At 42.0% G+C, this 22,784-nt stretch overlaps 1 protein-coding gene across 2 annotated transcripts; it reads right to left on the bottom strand.

Moving 5' to 3' along the window:
* Nucleotides 1–1,251: 1,251 nt before the first annotated feature.
* Nucleotides 1,252–22,724, bottom strand: LOC310845974 (nuclear body protein SP140-like protein). 2 transcript variants are annotated; one of them, XM_083741909.1, is made up of 14 exons: nt 22,501–22,724; nt 21,726–21,867; nt 20,103–20,268; nt 17,896–17,991; nt 16,998–17,096; nt 15,442–15,531; nt 14,110–14,220; nt 12,334–12,473; nt 10,749–10,796; nt 7,154–7,269; nt 6,464–6,557; nt 5,225–5,296; nt 4,963–5,109; nt 1,252–4,345 (listed from the first exon to the last, which is right to left on the bottom strand). In XM_083741909.1, exons 2-14 carry the CDS (start codon nt 21,864–21,866, stop codon nt 4,262–4,264), a joined length of 1,404 nt encoding a protein of 467 aa, XP_083598035.1. In that variant the 5' UTR covers nt 21,867; nt 22,501–22,724; the 3' UTR covers nt 1,252–4,261. The 2 variants fall into 2 exon arrangements, with proteins under 2 accessions (XP_083598035.1, XP_083598036.1); XM_083741910.1 differs by lacking the exon at nt 17,896–17,991 and having other exon boundaries at nt 22,501–22,704.
* Nucleotides 22,725–22,784: the final 60 nt, after the last annotated feature.

The raw sequence follows: 22,784 nt of genomic DNA, 5'->3' as shown, positions 1-22,784 counted from the left end.
GTGTCTACACGTGCTGGCTATTTGTTTGAATTCCTCTTTGGTGGTTTCCCCCCTTTTCCATTTTTTGTACACATCCTTTTTTAATCTTAACTCAGTTAAAAGTTCTTTAGATAGCCACCCTGGCTTCTTTAGGCACCTTCCATGTTTCCGTCTCATTGGTATTGCCTGAAGTTGTGCTTTTACTATCTCCCTCTTAACAAACTCCCAGCCATCATGAACTCCCTTTCCCTTTAGTATTACTGTCCATGGGATCTCACCCAGCACTTCCCTAAGTTTTATGAAGTCAGCTTTCTTAAAGTCAAGAGATTGAGTCCTAGTATGCTTGGCTGCTCCTTTCTGCTGTATAGTAAACTTCAGAAGAGCATGATCACTCGCACCTAATGATCCTTCCACTTCTACCCCACTAACCAGGTCATCAACATTGGTTAGGACCAGATCTAAAATGGCTGTTCCTCTTGTTGCTTCTCCCACTTTCTGGACAACGAAGTTGTCTGCAAGGCCAGTGAGGAATCTGTTTGACCTTATGCTCTTGGCTGAGTTTGACATCCAGCAAATATCCGGGTAATTGAAGTCCCCCATTACTACTATCTCCCTTCCTTTTGCATGCTTGGCCATCTGTTCCAGGAAGGCATCATCTATGTCCTCCGTTTGGTTTGGGGATCTATAGTAAACTCCCACAATGAGGTCCCTGTTATTCATCTCTCCCTTAATTTTGACCCAAATGCTCTCACTTTGGCTTTGAGGTTCTATATCTTGGATCTCTTCACAGGTATACACATCCCTGACATATAACGCCACTCCTCCTCCTTTCTTGTCTGGTCTGTTTCTCTGAAATAGATTGTATCCCTGCATTATTACATTCCAGTCATGGGACTTATCCCACCAGGTTTCAGTGATGCCTATTATGTCATATTTAGTTTGCTGTACCAAGAGCTCAAGCTCATCTTGTTTATTACCCATGCTTTGCGCATTAGTGTACAGACATTGAAGTCCATTAATCATTCCACCGTGTCTCTTATTTAAGGATTTTTTCCTCCCACCACTAGGTCTGCGTGCTGTTTGCTCCATTTGGTCTATGACATTTGGATGATCATCTTCATCAATTGATAGACTCCTACCTTCAGGAGCACTGTCTCTTGACTGTCACTGTCACTGTCTTCCTGCCACTTATCTTTACCACTGAAAAAGCATATGTCAAATTTTTGGCTGCTAAAGAAATAGAAGGGCCAAGAAAAGAAGAGTCAACTAGAGTTGTGCAAAGCTATTTTATTTACATGAAGTCTTCTATATTTCCCATCTTTGCAAGCACAAATGTATGTGCCTTATTGCAGGTTGCTCACCCAACTCACATTTTCAACAAAAATTACATTTTCTAGTCCTATAGCAAAAGCTAGTGATTAAACTTAGCCAAATCCCCTTTCTCTTGAGCGTCGTTCATTTCCTTGTTGCAGAGAGGGGGCATCTCCCACTCCCTGCAGCAGTGTAGAACGCTTGATACATCAAACAGTACAGTTCATATGAAAAAATTAGCCATCTTTTATCTGTTTCAAAGTACAGCTGCACTAAAGAAAAGCGGAGCCATTGATTTGAGACAATTAATGCAGATGTGTATTAGGAATAAAACAGAAGCTGGCCCAACAATTCATTTTTTAAAAAGTGACCTGGGCTGCTTTGGTACCACATCCTTTTCCATTTTCCTTTTCAACAAATATTTTATCTGTTTTCAGAACTGTGGTTAAAAAAATAATGAAACAAGGACAAACACTTAACATGTGTGGACTGTAATTTCCTTTCTGGGCCCGTCTCCCTCCTCGTTCATTCCCCTTGAAAGAGTGCAATCCAAACTCCTCAGAGCCCTTCTACAAGTTCCTAGATGTATTTCAAATGCATGGGTCAGACTAGAAACAGGGATGATGAAAGTCGAAGCTCATATTAGTCGAACCTCAATATATAAGTGGCTAACTCTGAAACTGCTTCCCTGAGGAATAGCCCCATTGATTCTGAGCGACCAGTTTCAGTCTGGCTGGCAGACAGCAGTCTTAAACACTCTTCAGAAACTAGGCCTTGCTCCCCAAACCCTCATAACTATGGGCCTGGGCCAAGCTAGATCCATGGTTAAACAAAGAATCATGGACATAGAGAGACAACAGGACTGTACAAGGGTCCCTGATTATAAAATCATAGAAAATGGGAGATACGTAGCCACTCCAGCAACATATCTCTATTTCCTCACATCCAGAAATGCAAGAAGGGCTTTCACTCTTGCTAGAAGCTGGGCCTTGCCCTCACCGGTTCTGGAAGGCTCCTACAGAAGTGTCCCGTACGCACAGAGACTTTGCACCTGCCCATTAGGGGAAATAGGAAGCCCCAAACATGTATTTTTTAGATGTCATTTTTATGTTGAGATTCGTAGAGACACCATTGATCCTTTGCTGAAGAGGCTCGCCGATCTTTGAGATAAGTCTAAACTTAATTCTCTCCTCTTAGGCAAAGATCACAAGGCGACCTGGCTGGTAGCCAGATTCTGTGCCCAGATTTGTAGGCACAAATCATCCTCTAGAATAAAATAGGTTACTAGGGAAATGCTGAAGTCGCCCTTTGGGGTTCCCCATGGTCAATTTTTATGGTAGCCCAAATCTCAGCTGTACAGGTGTTTGTATATATCTCAATTTTAACTCATGAGCTATTGCTGCAATCTGCTCTGATTGTATATTTTATCTTTATGAATGCTGTTTTTATTGTATTATGCAAGCTGGTCTTTGACCGTAATAAATTATCTATAACATGTGTGGACCGTAATTTCCCAAACACCTACAAACAATACATGGTTGAAAACAGTGAGTCAGGCATTTAAGCCGAGTGTATTTCACAAGTGGAGTAGACAATAAACCATCCCACATATAAATGGAAACCTTACTCTGTCAAATTGGTCATGTTTTGTGACATCTGATGATTCTTTTATGCTGTGTTATATGTTTCTGAAAGTGCTATTGCTTGTCAAGCAAACCACTTATCATGAGTGCCCTTGAATCTTTTTCATATGAGCTCCCACAGGGGTGTGAAGGCCAAATCTTTATGTAGCACTGAAAGGTTGGGGTCAGTTTGGTTTACAACGAAGCCAAGACCAGACATCACATCCTCTGCTATGAAAGCTTTGTCCTTAATCACTGGTGGGTTGGTGAGAAGCCAGACTGTTTTGACTTAGGGCTCATCCACACTTCCACGTGCCATTTACCCTGCTGCTTACCACTGAATCGGAGCATCAGTCCCATGGATGGATGTTTGCTCTGATTCAGTGGTAGAGAGTGGGTTTCCCCAGGGAAAGTGGAAGGGCTCAGTCCCGTGCCTAGAAAGCAAAAAACTCTCAGACCCATGATTTCTAGATGTGGGGCAAGTGAAGGATGGGCGAGCCCTTAGTGTTGAGCAACTGGCTTGAAGTGATACCACCTGAAGGCCATTTTGCTAGTCTTAACCAACTCCAGGTACTTATTTCAGAAGCTGCCTGGCCAGAGAGGTGAGCAGTTGGCTTGGAGTTAAGATGCTTGACCTGCTACCCCTGGATAAATAATCTAGTGAATACCTTGAGCCATGATGGCCACAGGAGCTTATGAGTAGCAAATAGGCTTATTGTAACACCTGCCCCTGGTTCCTCGTTCCTGCTGTGGTGGAGGTGAGCAGAGAGCGGGATTGACAGATGGAACAGCTCTAGACTAAGCAGCTTCCTCCCATGGACATGAACATCTGGCTTCAAGGTGGCTTCTGTGGGGAATTTTGTGATGCTGTTCTACAACCAAAGAAAATGCATATACTAGGGGCAACTGCATTAAAATGGATATAGTAGTGCAAATAACATACAAAAAATGCATTATGGCTTGCAAAATATGCGCTTCAGTCAAAACTGCATACAAATATGTGTTAATTTTGCACTAAAATGCTGTAGAATTCTCATGAGGATTTAAAAAAATAAAATTCTCAAATTGCTACAGAAATGTGGAGAACTGAAGTTATGAATGGAAAAATGACAAAAAGAGAACCGAAAATGACAAATCTCTCCACTCCTAATGGGAACATTTAGGCCAAAAGGGAGAATATTTCACGGAGTTCTTGTGTTACAGAGATTGCATTTGAGACTGTGTTGACATGAATTTAAATTAGACTTGTTTTATATTTTGATCTAGGCTATGTTTTGTTACTGGACGGATACTTCGTGTTGAGTTTCTCTTACTAATTTGTTTAGTAAATTTGGGCTGCCCTCAAGCAGCTAATTACAAATAAAAAAAGCTTCCCGGAAGCTCTTTTCAAATTCATTTTGCAGTTTTCTTCCATCTTCTGCGACATCCTGGCCCTGCAGGGGAAATATAATAGAACATTAGCTTTGATATGTGTGTGACTTGTTGCTTAATTTATTTAGATTTTACCATTGCTCTTCAAAATGTCTACAGCAGGTGGAAACGTTTAAATATTTCTGTTGTTCTAGCCATTTCAGGTTATCGTGGCAGTTTATGTACAAGTACAATGAGATTATCACAATGAGATAGTGGGATTTCAATGACAGCTGTCTAGCTTCTGCTTAAAGACCTCCGGAAGAGAACTCCTTCTCCACAAGTAATATATTGAGATCTTCCCACACATAGGTTTGCAGCTATCCAAGCATTCAAAGACAAGAAGGGAGCCAGGTGGGTTTTCTTAGGGACACATGAGGATCGCTTAGATGGTTTAGCACTGAGTGACAGTGGTCAGTTATCACAGCAGAGAGTTATTTGTTTTAGTACATGAAAGGGAGAGGGACAGAGACAGAGAGAAATTGAGTCACACTGAATCATATTTTACTTTTTCCTCACTCTTATTCTTTTGGGGGTTTTAATTTCAATGTATAACAGAAACCTAACTTGACCTCCTCACTCGCATGTGTTTATCATTCACAGGCAACAAACTGAAGGGAAGGGAAAGACTGATGCTTACTTGATGAAACTGCAGAAAATTGCTGAACATCAGACGCATATCACCAATGAAATCTGCCACTGTTTCGTACTGGTTTAGACTCAGCTTCTTTTTAATCCTCTTGAGCCACATGGTGTTATTTGGATAGTTATCATCACATGTTTGGATCTGTTAAATCAGCACCACCAGAAAGCAATATTAGTATAAGTACTGGAAATATTTCTATAATCTCAGCAATAGTGCTCCAGGATTGTGTTATTTTACTCTTGCCCTCATGACTTACTGTGACTGGTTCATCAGCAAAAACAGCACCTTCAGGCTCACACCAGATCTTTAGAAGCAAGAACTCACATGTCTATAAAACAAAACAAAAAAACCAATGTTCAAGGGCCTCAAATGAAATAAGGAGCCCATGCCGATAGACATAAATTGATTATATTTATTTAGAAACAGGTCCCAGCTATTTGAATGAAACTTTCACAGAATTCACCAAAATAGATTATTATGGGTTCCTTTAGAGATTTTACTTAGGAATTAAGAAATTGTAATTGGTAACTATTGTTGGTTACTTAATTGATTAAATTTGCATGTGTATAAAACAAACAAACTGAAAAAAAATCAATTTTATTTTATTCATCTGAATGAGTTCTAGTAAGGAAAAAGAAGAATTTAAAGAAAAAAACAATATGAAGCAACACAGTATTAAACAGTTAGCTGCCATGCAACTAGGATTTCCAGCACCCTCTTTTCTAACGTATCTAGCTATCTATTTACAACCTTTCATTGTAGATCTCAGAAACAAAAAATTAAAAATACAGCTGCCGAATGTGAGATGGGAGGAAATAAGGTGTGAGTTGCAATCACTATGTACTCCTAGTGTACATAGTGTACACCTAGCAGTGGCCAGTCATTAGCAATTCCCCCACCTCCATCCTCCCCACAAAGATAACTGGTCCTTCCTGACTTCTAAGATCCTCAAGACAGTAGTCAGCTATATTTCCTCTTTCCCCCAAATAAAAGGACACTGCCCATTCAATAAATTATTCAATCAGTGGCTAATCCTATACAACACCCTTCCCTGTTAATTATAGCTTAAATATTTAATACGGCATTCTTGCTCTGTAGAATGGCCAGCCATATGCAATGCCCTGATTCCCAATACAGATGAAACGAATTGCCCATGCAGCAAATAGTAGCAGCCACACAGTGTAGAAGACCAAGTACTCAAGCTGTTTGATAACCAAGTCCAATGAAGCCTTGTGAAGCTCTTTAAAGCTGCCACAGCACTGCTTTTAAATATGCCAGGGGTTCCTCCCACATTTGGGTCACAAATTTTGGGTGTCACAAGGAGAGGTAGAGCTGTCTTGGTGGTAAAAATATTGGGAAGTTTATGACAGAGGTGGCTGGCCTTGCTAAAAGGAGACTTTTTATTTAGAATTTTAAAGCAATTGGTGTTACAGCCCTAATTTTACTACTTTGCTTATCATTAAACTGAAGTAGGAAAAGGTTTTACGTTACTCACATTTTTTGGCTTGGCACCCATTTTCCACTTTAAAACCTGGTCTTCTCTGAAGAAAAGGTTACCTTTCCATTTGCAAAAGGTGCATTTCCAAAACCTATAAAAATGCAGTGCAAAGCATGATGGTAGTGTTAGATGCAATTTGCAGACAATACTGCCATAGTAGAAATTTATTTATTCATTTCTGAAGGTTTGCCATAACCATGACTTTCTTAAACTAACATTCCTTAGAAAAATACTTAGCACCAGAACTAACACGATGACAAGGCTAATCATAATAGTCATTTTTATTAAACACTATCTTGAACTGGAACAAAAAGAAGTAGTGGTATAACATATCACTTGGCTATAACATATTACTGAAAGCTACTGTTCTATTATAGTTTAGCTTCAACAGGACTAATATGCATTAAACAGGAGAGATGAAATATCATTACAAGATTTTATAAACAGTGTAGTTTTGCTTTTATAGACTTGTACCTTATTTAATGTGAGAAAAATAGTGAAATTGATTTGCAATACAAAGTGCACTATTGTCTATATTAATACAAAAGTTCACAGCTGAGCTAGCCTACATCTTGCTAGCCTACAGTTTAGCAAGTTATTGCTGGGCTTTACAGAGTGATGTTGTCAACACCTGACTTTCTTGACTATTTCACCTTACTCTAGAACTCAGAGTAGGAAAGCAAATACCTTTTCACAGCCAATTCTTCTGGAACATGGCAAGAAAGATGAAATGATTTATTGCATGAACTGCAGCATATCTCAGACCCTTCTTCCATACACACATCACATATGCCATCTGTTGGCTAAAGTAAAAAAAAAGAAGAAGTTTGTTGAAACGGTAGAGTGAGAAGGTTTTTTATCTGTGGTGTTGCTAGTACACCACATTGTGAGCATAATGGGCCCTGAATGGTGGTTTTAAAAAACTTTAACAAAGGATTTTCAGTTGGCAGGCATATCATAAAATAACTTCAACAACCACATATACACCTGTGTGCAGTAAAAACTTAAAACTAACTTGGTTTGTTTTTGCTGCAACAGATAACTTGTAGAAGTTATCTTTGGTTTATGTAGAGGTCATTGAAGGTATCCAATTAATATGTCAATATCCACTTGGTATCTTCCTGTTTTCTCAAGTCTGGCAAAACAGAAGTGTAGGAAGCTGGCAAACAGGTAATATTTCTTGGACCCTGAAAGCATCACATCTTGCTGTGCTAGGTGTGTAGACAAAGGTGTCCTTGTAAAATTACTCACCACGGACGGACTACCAGTAGTAGCACTATACAGTCATGGCTAACATTTCAGCTTCTAAGTAAAGAACATTTTTGAATGTCTTCATTTTATATTTTCTCCCTTTATGCATTGCACACATGAAGAACAGCTTGTTTCTTCAGGCTGCTTTGCCTGTTTTCTTGATCAACCTTCCCCTTCCCACACCCATATTTTTATACTACTACTACAGGCTCGTCTGGAAGTTCCTTATGTGCGCTGAAGGAGAGGGGGGATAGAAAACTGAGCTGGTGAGGGCCAAAACAGATCCACCGGGAAACAAGGGGAAGCCGTCACCATGTTTAGGAGAAATTGGGATTTGTAGAAGAAGAAGAAAAAAAGATATTTAAGGAACAAACACACAAACTCCCAAAAGCCCAATGAGGACTGAGCATGCAGAGCAGCTGCACCATGTTGAGCATCAGTTGGAAAAGAAAAATTGAAAAGAGGGAGGGATAGTGGAATGCCTTGTCTGAGAGCCTTATAGCGGTGGTAGACAACGTAGTGCCCTCCAATCGTTGGGACTATAACTTCCATGACTCAAAACCATTGGCTATATTGGTTGGGGCTGATGGGAGTTACGAGTCCAACATTTGGAGGCCACAGAAGGGCTGGAGTGTGGGATGTAAAACACAGGAGCAGTCAATTATAGCATTCCTAGAGTGTACATGTTGAGACAGGGGGAGGGATGTCTGTCCAGCCAGCAGGTAAACTTCTTGGGACAGACTTCCTCCGCATGTGACCAGAGGTGGGTGTGGCCTCACCTGTGCAGGTAATAATAAAAGCACAGTGCAGAACAGCCATCCCTCTCTCTCTGCCATCTTCCTTCGAAGCAGCAACATCTGCTAAGGATGCCCTCTTGGCTCCCAGCCAAGAGAGCAGAAAGGGACTATCTTCCTATAAGATAGATTCTAAATGTATGTTACCTTTTTAAGCCTGTCTGCCTTCTGGGATCCTTTTGTGAACAGAACGTGAGTAAATTCTCTTTATACTTTTATGAAAGACTGTCGTGTCTTGTATTTTAAGAGGGAACAAAGGGGAAATTACCAAAGTAATTATTATAGAGGTTCTAGCAAACCAGAGCACATGTTACCATTGCAAACTTAAAAGGGGAATGTCTATAAACTCTGCTGATATTTTGGGAACTTGTTAGCACAAGTTGGATAAGGATATAATCTCACAATATATCCTCTCCTGCATCCCTGAACATTCCCACATGGAGGACCAACCTCTGGCTCACAAGCCAGGCCTCTCCATTTGGCCTTCCAGTCCATTTTGGGGAAGCCACACTCACTTGCCCTACACCTGATGTCATACAGGTGGGGCTTCAAAGAAACAATTGGGAGATTAAAGTGGGCTTCCAATTTATCCTTTGCTGGAACAAGGCATGCTCCCAGCTGCCCACCAGCTGATTTGTGGTAGAATAACACCTTGTTCTAGGAGGATCAGGACAGGGCAGGTTTTGCTGCCACCCCTGCTGCCACTGCTTGAGGCGGAGAAGAAAGATAAAGGGGAGAAATTATTCTCTTTGTTTGCCCCCATACACTGCCACCAGCAGCCATAGTGGGGGTGGGGAAGGATAAAGTTATTCTTTCCCCTTTGCTCTCCCTGCTGCCAGTGGCGTAGCGTGGGTTGTCAGCAAGGCAAGTAATTTGTGCCCCCTAACCCGTGGATTTTAGCACTGCGAGTGTTAGCGCGTGCCCCCCAGATGTTGCGCCCGGTGCGACCGGCCCCCCCTGCACCCCCCACGCTACACCACTGCCTGCTGCTGCCAGTGTGGCAAGTACATGAAAGAAGCTGCTTATTTCTTAAAACGCAGACTTGTTTCTCATGCTTCCCACAGCAGCAGGAGCAGCTTAGGAACCTCGCAACAGATTTTGACAGGTGGGTGGGATAATAATGACACCCTGCGATTGACAGGTGGGCAGCCCCACCTACCTGTCTGATTTGGCACTTGAAGATGCTACTGGAACTGTTCGAGAGGCAAGTCACTGCTCATTTTAAAGCATTAGTTTCAGTTTAAAGTTAATGAACCTCTGGCTCTTGACATGGGCATAGCCCATTGAGGCTCCCAATCCAGCCTGTCAGCAAGTTGCCAGTGGAAGAAGAAGATCTTTCATTGACAGTTCACTGTGTATCTGTACTGGGTGTTGAGAAAGGGATGGGTTGGGTTGAATTAAGGTAAAGGTAAAGGGACCCGTGACCATTAGGTCCAGTTTTCGCCGACTCTGGGGTTGCAACGCTCATCTCGCTTTATTGGCCAAGTACAGCTTCCGGGTCATGTGGCCAGCATGACTAAGCCGCTTCTGGAGAACCAGAGCAGCGCATGGAAATGCTGTTTACCTTCCCGCCAGAGCGGTACCTATTTATCTACTTGCACTTGCATGCTAGGTTGGCAGGAGCAGGGACCGAGCAACGGGAGCTCACTCCGTCACGGGGTTTAACCCACAGTGCCACCCGCATCCCTTTCTGAATTAGGGTTGAATTAGGGTATGAAAATTATATTGAACCAGATATAAAGGAGGAAAAGGTTTCATGGGATAGCAGATATTTTCCTTCAGCATTTCCTCACACAAATATATGATCAGATTCCGAGTAAGAGACAGAGAACAATATTGTTTAAAGTACAGTATACATTTATATAGATAATACATTAACTGACATGCATCCTATGAAATCTGAAGAAATCAATTAATAAATTGATTTTGGTGGTGGCTCTGCATCTGTAGAATAACCTTTCTACTAAGGTGAGTCTTACCACCTTATTATATTCATATGGATACCAGGTACAAACTCAGCATTTTTGTCGGGCTATTTATGAATCTTAGTACTGCTTTAATGTTTTTGTTGATTATGTTTTGTACCTCCTTATTCTGAAGTAAATATTAATTTTTTTGGAGATGATCAAGACAGAAATGTCTTAATGCATAAATGGACAAATAAAATGTGTAGATGCCCATTTAGATTGGTGCATTGTCTACAATCAATCTAGTAAAAGTGTTCACAATTTGTTTACCTTATTTTTCACTGGGGAAGGTCGTGCTGGCTCAGGTAGCAAGCCATCCTGAAATAAACATCACATTTATTAGGTTTGCTCTGAGGAACCAACAGAATCCCCAAACTTAATCTGAATTAGATGGTGGAAATGAGACATATTCTGACAACTCACAATTTATATTTGTTTAAAAGCCAGTAGGAAAATATTTCATTCTGCTGGAACACTCTACTACTAACCTTAAATTCGCCATGTTTGAGCAAACGAACGTCAAAGATAGGCTCTCATGTGAAAAGCTGAATTACTTCCATTTTGGTCTGAAGAGATACAGGGGTTTCTTACCGCACCACAGATAATAAATTCAGCATTACTAATGTATTCTGCATGAGATGGATTGTTACTGAGTTTCATGAATGGGCACAGCTATTGCAAAGCATCACAGTGCTCATTTGGCACACCTGTTGTCTTGTAGATTATGATTTTTATGCTTGCAGTATTTTGTGTTTTAGTATGCTGAAAGTCACCCTAAGAAATATAACCTTGAAAGGTGGCCGATAAGTAATGACATATATAACAATCCTAGCTCTAATAGAATTATCATGGTCTGTACTTTTTGCATTTACCGGTAATTTCCCACTGACCTCACTGCCTACAATCCCTCCCACTGAGAATTCTGTTCCTACTCTACCCTACAACTGAGGATTGAACTTCACGTATCTAACGGTGGGGCCTCCGATTTAGAAAAGCTGATACTATAATCAATCTGTGCCATCAGATTTTTTTGTTATTTTTATAATAAATATCACATAGTCTTTATTGTAATCATAAAACTTCCATAGTTCATGGTTCCGTGGAATACAGATCTTGCCTTTAGCTGGCACAATCTTTATGTCTGCTCAGTTCTACATTGTGTTAGGGCAGGAGTCGCCAATCTTTCTGAATCAGTGGGTACATTTCAAATTTTGCGACAATGCTGGAGGCACAAAATAGTTGCCATTGTGGGTGGGGTGGAATGGGATAAAACAAAATAAGAAAGATGGCTATCCCCAGCAACCTGATGGAATACCATAGGAAGTCAGCTTTGTCCCACTGGTTCTGATTGTGAAGATCACAGAATTTTTATTTTACACACATATGGATGCTGTTGTTGTCTAATAGCAACAGAGAGCATTCCTCAGCAACAGGAAATGTATACAAGGTAGTCACACCACACTCAAATTATTTCACTGAAATTGCTTTGAAGGTATCTGCATGTTTTGTCCCATAACTGATTTTCTAGAAGAGCTGGAGCCTTACTGTTCAAAAAATGAAAAGTCAACACTCAGCAGCGTCTGTTCAGGGAAACCAGTGGTGGCCTTTGCAGGCAACCTATCACCTGTCTGTGGGCAGCTCTTGTGTTAGGGCATTCTAGAATCTAGACAATGGCTTTTTCATAAAACAATTTGTGCTGCTATTCACTTACAATACAGGATATTGTCCTTGTAACAGGAATGATATGTGTGAATAAATATATGGAAAGCCGTGGTGGCATCATTTGAAATTCCTTTGTAATTACAAGTAAAGAACGAGGCATTAAAATTATAGCCAATAGAAGTGAACTGCATACCTTTATTAATGTTTCTAAAGGAGCCCCCTGATAGCGGATACTTCTTCTCCAGTTTGTACCTCCAATTTCTCCTTCAATCAGAAATTCTTGTGGTGTGAACCATGTTCCGTTATAATTCTTGATACATTTCTGTGTAGCTCCTGTAACAGAAAAGTCACACCAGTGCTGCAAGCTTGTCCCATTCAGCAAAGTTCAATAGAGGGAGAAAGAAATTGCCACCAGCAGCTCCTTTTCCAATATTTACACTGGGAAAAATCAATACTAGAAATGTATTTCAGCACGGGACCTGCTCAGGGCCAACACCAGACTACAGGGAAGCGAGGTCTCTACTCCTGTCCCAGTCCTTCTCTTTGTGGCAACAGCAACACTATCCTCTTCCAGTTCCAGTGTGGTGTAGTGGCTAAGAGCGGTGGACTCATAATCTGGTGAATCGGGTTTGCTTCCCTGCTCCTCCACATGCAGCTGCTGGGTGACCTTGGGCTAGTCACACTTCTCTGAAGTCTCTTAGCCTCACTCACCTCACAGTGTTTGTTGTTAGGGAGGAAGGGAAAGGAGAATCTTGGCCGCTTTGAAACTCCTTTGGGTAGTGATAAAGCGGGATATCAAATCCAAACTTTTCTTCTTTCCCTCTTGCTACCCCCATCCCTCCTGCTTCCTTCCCTGTCCCCTGAAGTAGCATAAGTGGTGGTGGATTATCTATCATCTCCTCCACATCTGAGATCTGAGAAAGGCCCAATGGTGGCTACAAATACTTTAAAAGATTTTCTAGCTGCAGTGGCAAACTACTGCAACAGTGCAGCCATTTTCTCAGACACCTCACACAGAGCACACCTCTGAGCAGTGAGGTGAGTGTCTAGCAAGTCACTGTAGATGGGGACAACCTTTGCTGTAAGCAGTGCACACTTACCACTACCTGTGCATGGGGGTGAGTATTTGGGCAAAAGGCTGGTCTGGTCAGAGGCCCTGGAGTCTTTGGCCAGTGCCAAACATGGCTGACCAAAAGCACTGGGCCTGATAATACCACCAGTAAAAAATAGCATTAATTACATGAAGTGTAAAATGTGTTTCTCTTCCAATGTTCATTTGGTATAATTATAATTGAAGTGGGGGGCAAATTTTCTCCACCCAATAAGAATGATCCTGAAAACTGTAGCACCAAATACATTGAGTTGTCTTTTTTCTTTTTTAAAATATGGAGGAATTGCCAATTATTTTCAATTCACAATTTATGGGTTGATGTACGGTAACTGCAGTGCATTAATGCAGTCTAATGTGGGGAAACTTTGGCCCTCCAGATGTTATTGAAGTACAACTTCCATCAGCCCCAGCAAGCATGATCAGGGCTAACAGCACCCAGAGGGCCAAAGTTTTCCCACACATAGTCTAATACACAAATGATATGCTGCACCAATTAAAGTGGAAGAATACAATACAATACTGTTTTGTGATAATTTTCTTAAGTTGAAAAAAATCATTTAAGCATGCATTTCTGAACTGTAATTTGAAGGATTTAAAGGTACTGAAAATCCCATTGTGATATAGACAGAATTACTCCAAGTTACCCAGGATTCAGTGGGAAATAAAAAACCAATTTCCTACAAGTCTATTTAAGTGGTCCCAAACATACAATTACACCCACATACTGCCACATGGATCCATCTTTCTCCCAACACACTCATGGGCACAAACACAAAGAGTTTAACTTCTTATTGCTATAAAATTCTCTTAAAATACATAATTACACATACAATTAAACTGTTTCGAAACAATGTTTACCTGTTGCCAATTTTTCCTTATATAAAACACCTTTAGTTTTTCCACAAGTAACAACCACTGTTGAGCCCTGGACAACCGGCTTGTCTTTTTTAATATTTTGTATCCCTTTTCCTAGAGGAAATCAAGAAATTGATGTCAAATGCTGCAATTTCCATATTTTGGGTTTCCAGAAAATGACAACAGTCTTACCAAGTTACAGATCCTACTGATAAGATGTGGCATGAAGTAGCATTTCATATCATCTGAAAATATATTGGGACACAATTCTAAACCAAAGATACTGTCAGGTATGTTGGCAGGCAAGGGAGTTTCCCCTCCCTCCAGTAGCTTCTGATAAAAAGTAATGAGGCTCTGGCAGGTTTATAGTCCATTTTATTTATAACGACATATTGAGAGCAGCATCAAACCACCCTCCCCATGGATGGCAGTTGCTCACTCTGAATCCACTCCGCTTCTGCAGCAAGAAGCGCGCTACCGGTCACCTGTCCCGCCCCGTTGTTCCTGGACCCTTTTAGTCCTCTGAGTTCGGGGGGGATGGACTTCCCCACCACTCGATTGAAGAATCTCCTAAATGCTCCCTCCCTCCTGGTTGCCTAGCTACTATCTCAAAGCTGTCCAGCTCTTCCCCCGACTGTGCAGCCTCTGAATCTTCTGGTCTCTCTGCTTCTGGGAACATGGAAGGCGCAGGGGGAGAAATCCTCTCCCTCCTCCTCTGTTAGAGGCTGCTCTGTCTGTGACTGCATTCCCCCATCTTCGGAGTCAGACCAGTCTCTGACATCATATTCAGACCAGCCCCCGACAGATACAATGGCTGGAAAGCTACAGGATATGGTGGAAGCTCCACATTGCCAGCATAACTCAAATTATGACTCCGCCATGGAGATATTCTGGCACATCTGCGCAGATGCCCTGGTGCAACTCCATGTGTGCCAACTCTTAAGAGAACTGGGAACTGAGAAGTCAGGTTGCAGCATATAACCACAATGTGAAGCAAGTTCCTTGAGCTCACATAGGGTCAAGGGGTCAGGTTTCAAGACATAGCAAGAATAGAGCTCCATAGTCATCATAACAGGATTCTGTAACTATTGGTAATGGCTAACATTGCATGCATGCAGTTAAAACAACAACAAAAACAGGGAACTGGGTAATGGAGGCAGGCATTTAAAAAGAAGTGGGCAAAATGGCAGCTAGGAACCAGGGTGCAGGTAAATGACATATGGACAACACCCACGCCCAGTTTATAGGGTATATGCCAAAGCTGCTTTTGGAGAACTGTGGAAGGGGTTAGTTTGGAGAACCTATGAGGAATCTATACCATTGCACCTTCTTTACCTTTCGGAGTACCACCCATTTTCAAACAGGTGTTAGTTGGTCCTGGAGACATTTTTGCCATGCTTTCTGTCGCACCAGCAACTTTCAGTCCTGAAGAAGAAGAAGAAGAAGAAGCCATTTAGTAGGGAATTGTTATCCCTTTTTCACTCATTTTAAAAAGAGGAACCAAGGATTCAGCTATACAGCTGCAAATAAAACGTTTTAAGTGTGTTGTAAAGCGCATTGTACAAATGTGACATTAGATGGCGATGGCAAGCTATGGCAAATTCAACATATTTTTCAAAAAAAATTTTTTTTAGCATTTTCACAACATTTTTAATATGTGGCTAGATTCCACCGAAATGCCATGGAATGCCTTCATAGTGCCAGGCCAACAGTGCAGTTGTGTATTAAGCATTTAAAAATGGCGTTTTTAAATTACAAGAACAATGGAAGGAAACACAATACAGGGAACAACAGGAAAAGAGAAATCTGGAAAAACCCATACATTGCTTCATAAAGTTCATACATACTACATATAAGCATCCCATACTAAAAGCATCAGTCAGTGTCAAGTTTCACCAAGTAGCACAAAGTCACTGGGTTTTCAATACCTTTCAATACTCTTAACGGATATGTTCGCTTCTCAGATATGACTATATTCCAAATGTTATTATACCAAAGAGAAATATTTAGGTCTTTCAAGGCTTCCCTCAACTGTGTGATAGACAGCCTAGCTGCAACTAGCAGAAAGATTAGCAAAATGTTTAGTTTTATGTTCATCTTAATGTCCTAAAAATAGTTACAATTGGGGTGTAATTTGTATTGGGTCCTGAATAATACTACTGATTTCCTAATATATGTCAGAATAAAAGTTTTTGACAATCAGGCATTCCCATCAGAGACTGAAATATGTTACCAAGTGACCACAGCCCAGCCAAAAAACTACTGCTAGAGAAAGGGTAATACATAATAGCTAGCAAACTGGAGCCTTGTACCACCTATGGGAGACTCTGGTGTGGTATTCTGCACTATGCAGGCAGCAATAGACCCTGCTGGTTTTAATGGTTCACACGCTTTTCTGTTTTATATCATCTATTTCACATCCTATGTCTGCCTCCCAGATAGTTTTCGTGCTTCTTAATGGGCTGGATGAAATTTCCAACAATTCTCCGTAAATCTCTTATATCAACACTTTACCTTTAGATCCTTGGTTTAACAGAACAGTTTCAAATCTGGTAAGGGATCCGGTGCCTAGATACCCTGATTTAGCAGGATCTAACACAACTGATGTAAGTGAAGCCATCCCATACATACCCAAATCTCCTGTGTCCAATCTTAGTTGATCCTGGGAAACGGGATTACCATTTTTATTTTTAAAATTGCATTATCTAAAGTATCCTTTTTCCTCCCAAGACAATAATACCTTCCACAAATTTAACATGTTCTCGTCTACTTTTATCCAATGCTTATATACCGTCATTGCCATGAAACATGAATATCAAAACTGAAAAACCTCTTCATATAAAATTATGTTCAGAAGTGCCCACCCTGCTCCATCTATTTTTATGCAATACCTTGATAGCTAGTTGAGGCTTCTCCCTCTGAAAAATATTTTTTTTTATAAGGTTCTGCCATTTCTTGATCAAACGTGGGTGTAAGGAGAAAGGGAAAACCTGAAACAAAAAAAGGAAAATTTTGAACAACCTTCTCACTTAGTTCTTATGGGTCAGCAAATTCTGCCTAAAATGAGAAGGCTAGTCACAATACCTCCTGAGAAAATGGCTGTACTGTACTTGGCTTAGGGAAAGGTGGAATATGGAACTCCTTACCATAAGGGAAATGGTGTTTTCAATTTCCAAAGATGGATTAGGTATCACTTGACAATTCAGTCAGCAATTGGCAGCTGATTATGCCAACTCTGTTTCCATTTGCCAGCATTTTGAGACTAGTGGGCCTCAGTAAGGGCCCCTCCAGGCAGATGTTTTATTGTGGGTGTATTCTGCAACACATTCTTGACACAATAATAATCCATTAATGGTGGATTTATTCTGCTTTAGCTTGCTGTGCTTTGTTTCCTTAATGCTACCATGTTATTGCTGTCCAAAGGTGCTATAGCGCAACAAAAGCATCACAAAAATATAGCAGAACACTTGTGACATAAAAAGTTATAGAACTTCAGAAGGATGTTACAGGCTATGCACTGACTTAAAATAAAACAGTGCAACTGCCTCCAGCTTCAGCAAGCGCAAACAATGCTGACAGCAGGAACACACATCACTGTCCCAATAGCCCTATTAGCACAAATCATCAGGAATGTGCAATAAAAAGACTACCTGGAGGGTCTCTAATTTTCATCCATCTCAGGTAGGTCTTGTAGGTGGAAAGTTTGGGGAGTTCTGCCTTATATTATTGTATTTTTCTCTTCCCACAGTCTATGCCTCAGAAACATTTAGAGACCCATGTAAAATTCACCTTTTGGTGCAGAGAATTCAGAACTGTTCTTCTTTGTCTGGAGTATGTTCTTGCTCCCAGGTCCTGTGGCAAAGCTATTTGTTGCACGCTGGAGAACTGAAAAGAAAGTGTGTGAAGAAAACAAGGGCATTAGCACCTTACTATTAAATTAAATGGATAAAATGTGTTGTGAACATCTAATTCAGGGGTCAGCAACATGGCACCTGGGAAGGCTTCCAGTGGCGCCCCGGGGAAAGGTCCTCTGACTTTGAGCTTTCATTGCTCTTGTTTTAAGTAAGTTTCTAGCCCTCCTAAAAAAAAGTTATGCAACAAAATGTGCAGGTGCTTTCTAAGCAAACAAGACTGGTGGGGCTACCTTGTATATTTTTCATGATACTATGGACAGCAACAGCATCAGTATATGTAAAATCAATAATCATAATCAGTACCAGCAGGACACAGCTGACTTCCCATTGTAAGCAGGTCCAGCCTGCCAATGAGGTAAGGTGAGGCAAATGCATCAGGTGGTGTATCCAGCCTCCACTCCTGCCCTCTGCTTCCTCCTCCTCCTCACCTGCCCATTGTGACACCCTCACCCACTATGCCTGCTCTCCGCTGCCCACTCCTCTCCACTACGGCCTTCTGCTTGGGGTGGGTATGTGGCATATAGGGGAGGAGCAGGTGACAAGAGTTCTGACAAAGAGTAGGGGCTAGTGACATTTCCTGTTTTGCCCAAAGCTGCAAAATGCTCTGAGCCAGTCCTGATTTTAAGCATGAGGTTATTGGGGGTGGTTGTCTCTCTAACTGTGTGTTATGCCATGTTCCCCTTGACAGCCATTTTGTGCTATGCCACCCTCCCCCATGGCAGCCATTTTGTGACCAGCGCCCCTAGCACTCTCATAATTGAAAATGTATCCAGTAGTTGACAAAGATTCGAGATCGCTGATCTAATCATTTATGGTTTATAAGAAACTGCAGCTGGTGCAAAACGCTTAGTACAGTGGTACCTCGGGTTACATACACTTCAGGTTACATATGCTTTAGGTTACAGACTCCGCTAACCCAGAAATAGTGCTTCAGGTTAAGAACTTTGCTTCGGGATGAGAACAGAAATTGTGCTCTGGCGGCGCAGTGGCAGCAGGAGGCCCCATTAGCTAAAGTGGTGCTTCAGGTTAAGAGCAGTTTCAGGTTAAGTACAGACCTCCGGAACAAATTAAGTACTTAACCCGAGGTACCACTGTACAGCATCCTTCCATGTATACACATCACAGAGGCTGGAAGGCGATCTGTCTTGGATACTTTAGTTGAGATTCCTGAATTGCAGGGCATTGGACGAAGTGATCATTGGGACCCTTCCACCTCTATGATTCTATATCAACAGTGCTGGAGGAACAGCACTGATTGCCTATTTGCTACTGAACTGTGTTTGAGGTGATGATGTTGACATGTAAGGCTCTGAACAGATTAGGACCACTGGCGGAGGAAGGGAGTGTGGGGGGAGCACCCCGCCCCTGGCAGCGCAATCCCAGTGTGGTGCCATTGTGGTCCCGCCCCCACAGGCGGCACACCACACCCCCAGGACGCACGCCAGCCCCGCCCCCGCCTGCTCTCTGCCCCCCCCCCCCCCCCCCGGTGCTGGAGCATGAAGCTCCGCCACTGTTTAGGACAAAGCCTCCTTTCACATATTCCAACCCATTCACTGTCAAAGTTGGATGCCCCTCGAGTAAGGAGGATATTCTAGACATGCCATATCAAGCAGACATACGTCTTATGATGACTAGGATACAGCACCATATTCTGACACAGTCAAATAACCTTACCTTAGAGACAAAATGAGCACTTATGGGGAAAGCTGGTAAAAACCTACAATTTAAATAGGCATTCCTGGGCGCTGATCCTTAGTAATGGTATTACTTAACTTTAAATATTCTGGTTTATGTTTTCTTGTTGTTTTAGTATACTGGTTTTATTTTGTAAACCACCATATTATTTTTCACTGTAAAAAGCAGACAATAAGTACTTTCAAATAAACAGAATAATAATAAATTCGCCAGCAGATGGCAGGCAGAGGGCTGAGACAAAGGGAATGCATGGTTGGGAATATTCTGTGGCTCAAACACTCACTACTACACCATTTCTCAATAAAATCTGATGATTTTTCTTTCCTTTTGACTATTTATCTTTTATGTTTGCTAGGTAGATTTAGCACAGCCAACAAGATAACTTACCATTTTCTAGGCTTTCATATATTGGTTTTAAATTTTGATATGCTTCCAGGTTCTCTGGGCAGAAAATCTCCTTTACTGCTGACACATTGTTTGTCATGCTTTCAAGTACATTGTATACCACTCTTTGAAGAGCATTTGCATTTGACGATACCTGCTCAGAACAAATCTAGAAAAAACAACAACACCACAAGCATTTTTTAAACTCATTTATAGTAAGTATCCCATTTCCCATCATATCCAAGATGGTAAACCTAGCATAAGCAAAGAAATCAAATTTAATTCAAATTCCAAGGCCCAGCACAGCTAAAACCCCTCTCCTATATTTTGTATTACAGTAATGGCAAAGAATGCTTCAAGGCATGTGACCTCTTGTTTTTCAGAAACAAGCCACAACCTGCTGCTGTTAAGGAGTGCATCTTCTTCACTTTTTCGCTGGGTCATATCCCACACTAACTTTCAAGGTTCCTCCTCCTGTGCAATGGTTGCTGTTGTATCCCAACCTCTCCTAAAGGCTCTCAGGATGGAGAGAGGAAGTTATGCTGGGAGAGGACCACTGGCGTAGGTTCACTCTGGGGACACGATGACTGAATGGAGTTTGAGCCCAGATCTTGGCATCCAAGTCTAACACACTGATCACTACACTTGGTTGACTCTCATGCTATGTTCCTCCTGCTACCCTGAAAACCTTTCTGGTTATGAATCACGTATAACATCTCCCTATGCCACAGCTGCAGCCATTTGTCCTGTGCCATATGGGTAAGGTAAAGGTAAAGGGACCCCTGACCATTAGGTCCAGTCGTGGCCGACTCTGGGGTTGTGGCGCTCATCTCGCTTTATTGACCGAGGGAGCTGGTGTACAGCTTCCGGGTCATGTGGCCAGCATGACTAAGCCACTTCTGGCGACCCAGAGCAGCGCACGGAAACACCGTTTACCTTCCTGCCGGAGTGGTACCTATTAATCTACTTGCATTTGCATGCTTTCGAACTGCTAGGTTGGCAGGAGCAGGGACCGAGCAATGGGAGCTAAACCCGTTGCAGGGATTCGAACCGCTGACCTTCTGATTGGCAAGTCCTAGGCTCTGTGGTTTAACCCACAGTGCCACCAGCGTCCCTGCCATATGGGTACTTCAGCATTAAAAGCAGCACATGGGAGAAGGATGCTGCAACTTTCCACCTCGTTTCCTACCTTCCCTTCAGCCATTTTCCTCCCCTACTGGCTGGATTCAAGCATTAGGAAAAGGGAAAAGTAACCGATTCCAAGGAGCTAAAAAACAGGCAGTGAGAGTTCAACACTCCCTTTCTTATACATTGCTGATGGTTAAATTAAGACGTCTCCCACTCCTTGCTTTATATACTAGCTGGGCGGACATATGAACAATGGTCCTATAATGTCAGGCTTTGCTCCAGGAAAAGCTCAGACAGATGTGGGGAATCTTTGGCCCTTCAGATGTTGCTGAACTAGAATTCCCATCACCCCTGGCCATTGACCATGCTTGCTAGGGCTGATGGGAGTTGCAGTCCATCAACTTCTGGGAAGCCAAAGATTCCCCAATCCTGGCTTAGATGAACTACGAAACCCCAGACACAACTTTAAAAAATAAATTAAATGTCTATAATAGTCACCTTAAACTGCTCTTCAGATATTATTTTCTTGTCTCGCAGGATAAAGAAAAAGGGAAATGAGTCTTTGATAGCAGCAGAAATCTGCATTTTATTGGCTCGGAACCATTCCAAAATTTCACCCGAAGTACCTAGAGCAGACATGCTACAAACAAAGCAAGATGTATCAGATACCTTCAAAAACTCGATGAAAACAAGAGAAGTGATGGCTATTTGAAGAAAAAGTTCTAGCATTACCGTCGCAACCAAAATCTAGAATTTCATGGAATTAAAATAGGCAGATCCCATTTCTGAAAGGGGAAAGCTATATTTAAAGTGTCCATGGCAGATGGCCATCCATCTGGAATAGAGCTGAAGAGAATATTTTCTTCTCCAACCCCTGATGAGGAGGGAAAATTTCATACTATGGGAAGCAACAGGAAAGCAGCATTACAGTGAGAAACCAATGCTAATCTAGCTCCAACGGTCTATTCAATCCAACACGCCTCTACTCAGAAGTAAGCCCAACTGAGTTCTATGGGGCTTACTCCCAGGTAAGCGTGTATAGGATTGCAGCCTTAGCACTCCAAGACCCCCTGAGGAAACGCATCAGTCCGATCCTGCTGCAGGCGACCTGTTTCTTGGGCGTCCCTCCCTCATCCCCCTTCGCTTGCCGAAATTCAGGCAGCGCCTGGAGTCTCCCCGATCTCTTGAATGAGCGCAGGATTGCTTTGCTATGACGCCAAGCCCGTCGGAGGCTCCTTCTTCCTTGCGGAGATCAGCCGCTCGCGACACTTACCTTTCTGCTTTTCCTTCGCAAAGTGGAGGCTGCACGAACAGGCACCAGGTTAAATAGAAGGATCGACCTTGAAATTTCGCCAGGTGAGAAAAAAAAGTGAGGGCGAAAGTGAAATGAAACTAAAAATATTCCTTCTTCAGTACGTCGGACCTCCCACTGAGTCCATGACTGGCTGTTGGGAGACGGATTTGGGTGGAACCTCTAAATTGGCCAATTTCTGGGAAGAAAGGCAGAATCGAAAGTTTAAAAAAAACTAGGAAATCAAAACTTCCCTCTCCCTGTGA

The sequence above is a fragment of the Podarcis gaigeae genome (genome assembly GCF_964106915.1).
Source record: "Podarcis gaigeae genome assembly, chromosome: 5".
Lineage (NCBI taxonomy): Eukaryota > Metazoa > Chordata > Lepidosauria > Squamata > Lacertidae > Podarcis > Podarcis gaigeae.
This window is presented reverse-complemented; position numbering and strand designations above follow the sequence as displayed.

Excerpts from the sequence above, each read along its gene's own strand:
- LOC310845974 (XM_083741909.1), bottom strand. The coding sequence starts at position 21,866 with ATGTCTGCTCTAGGTACTTCGGGTGAAATTTTGGAATGGTTCCGAGCC. Across the intron at positions 20,269-21,725 it reads TATCTGAAGAGCAGTTTAAG|ATTTGTTCTGAGCAGGTATC; the intron begins GTGACTATTATA and ends TGTTTTTTCTAG. Across the intron at positions 12,474-14,109 it reads TAAGGAAAAATTGGCAACAG|GAGCTACACAGAAATGTATC; the intron begins GTAAACATTGTT and ends TTTCTGTTACAG.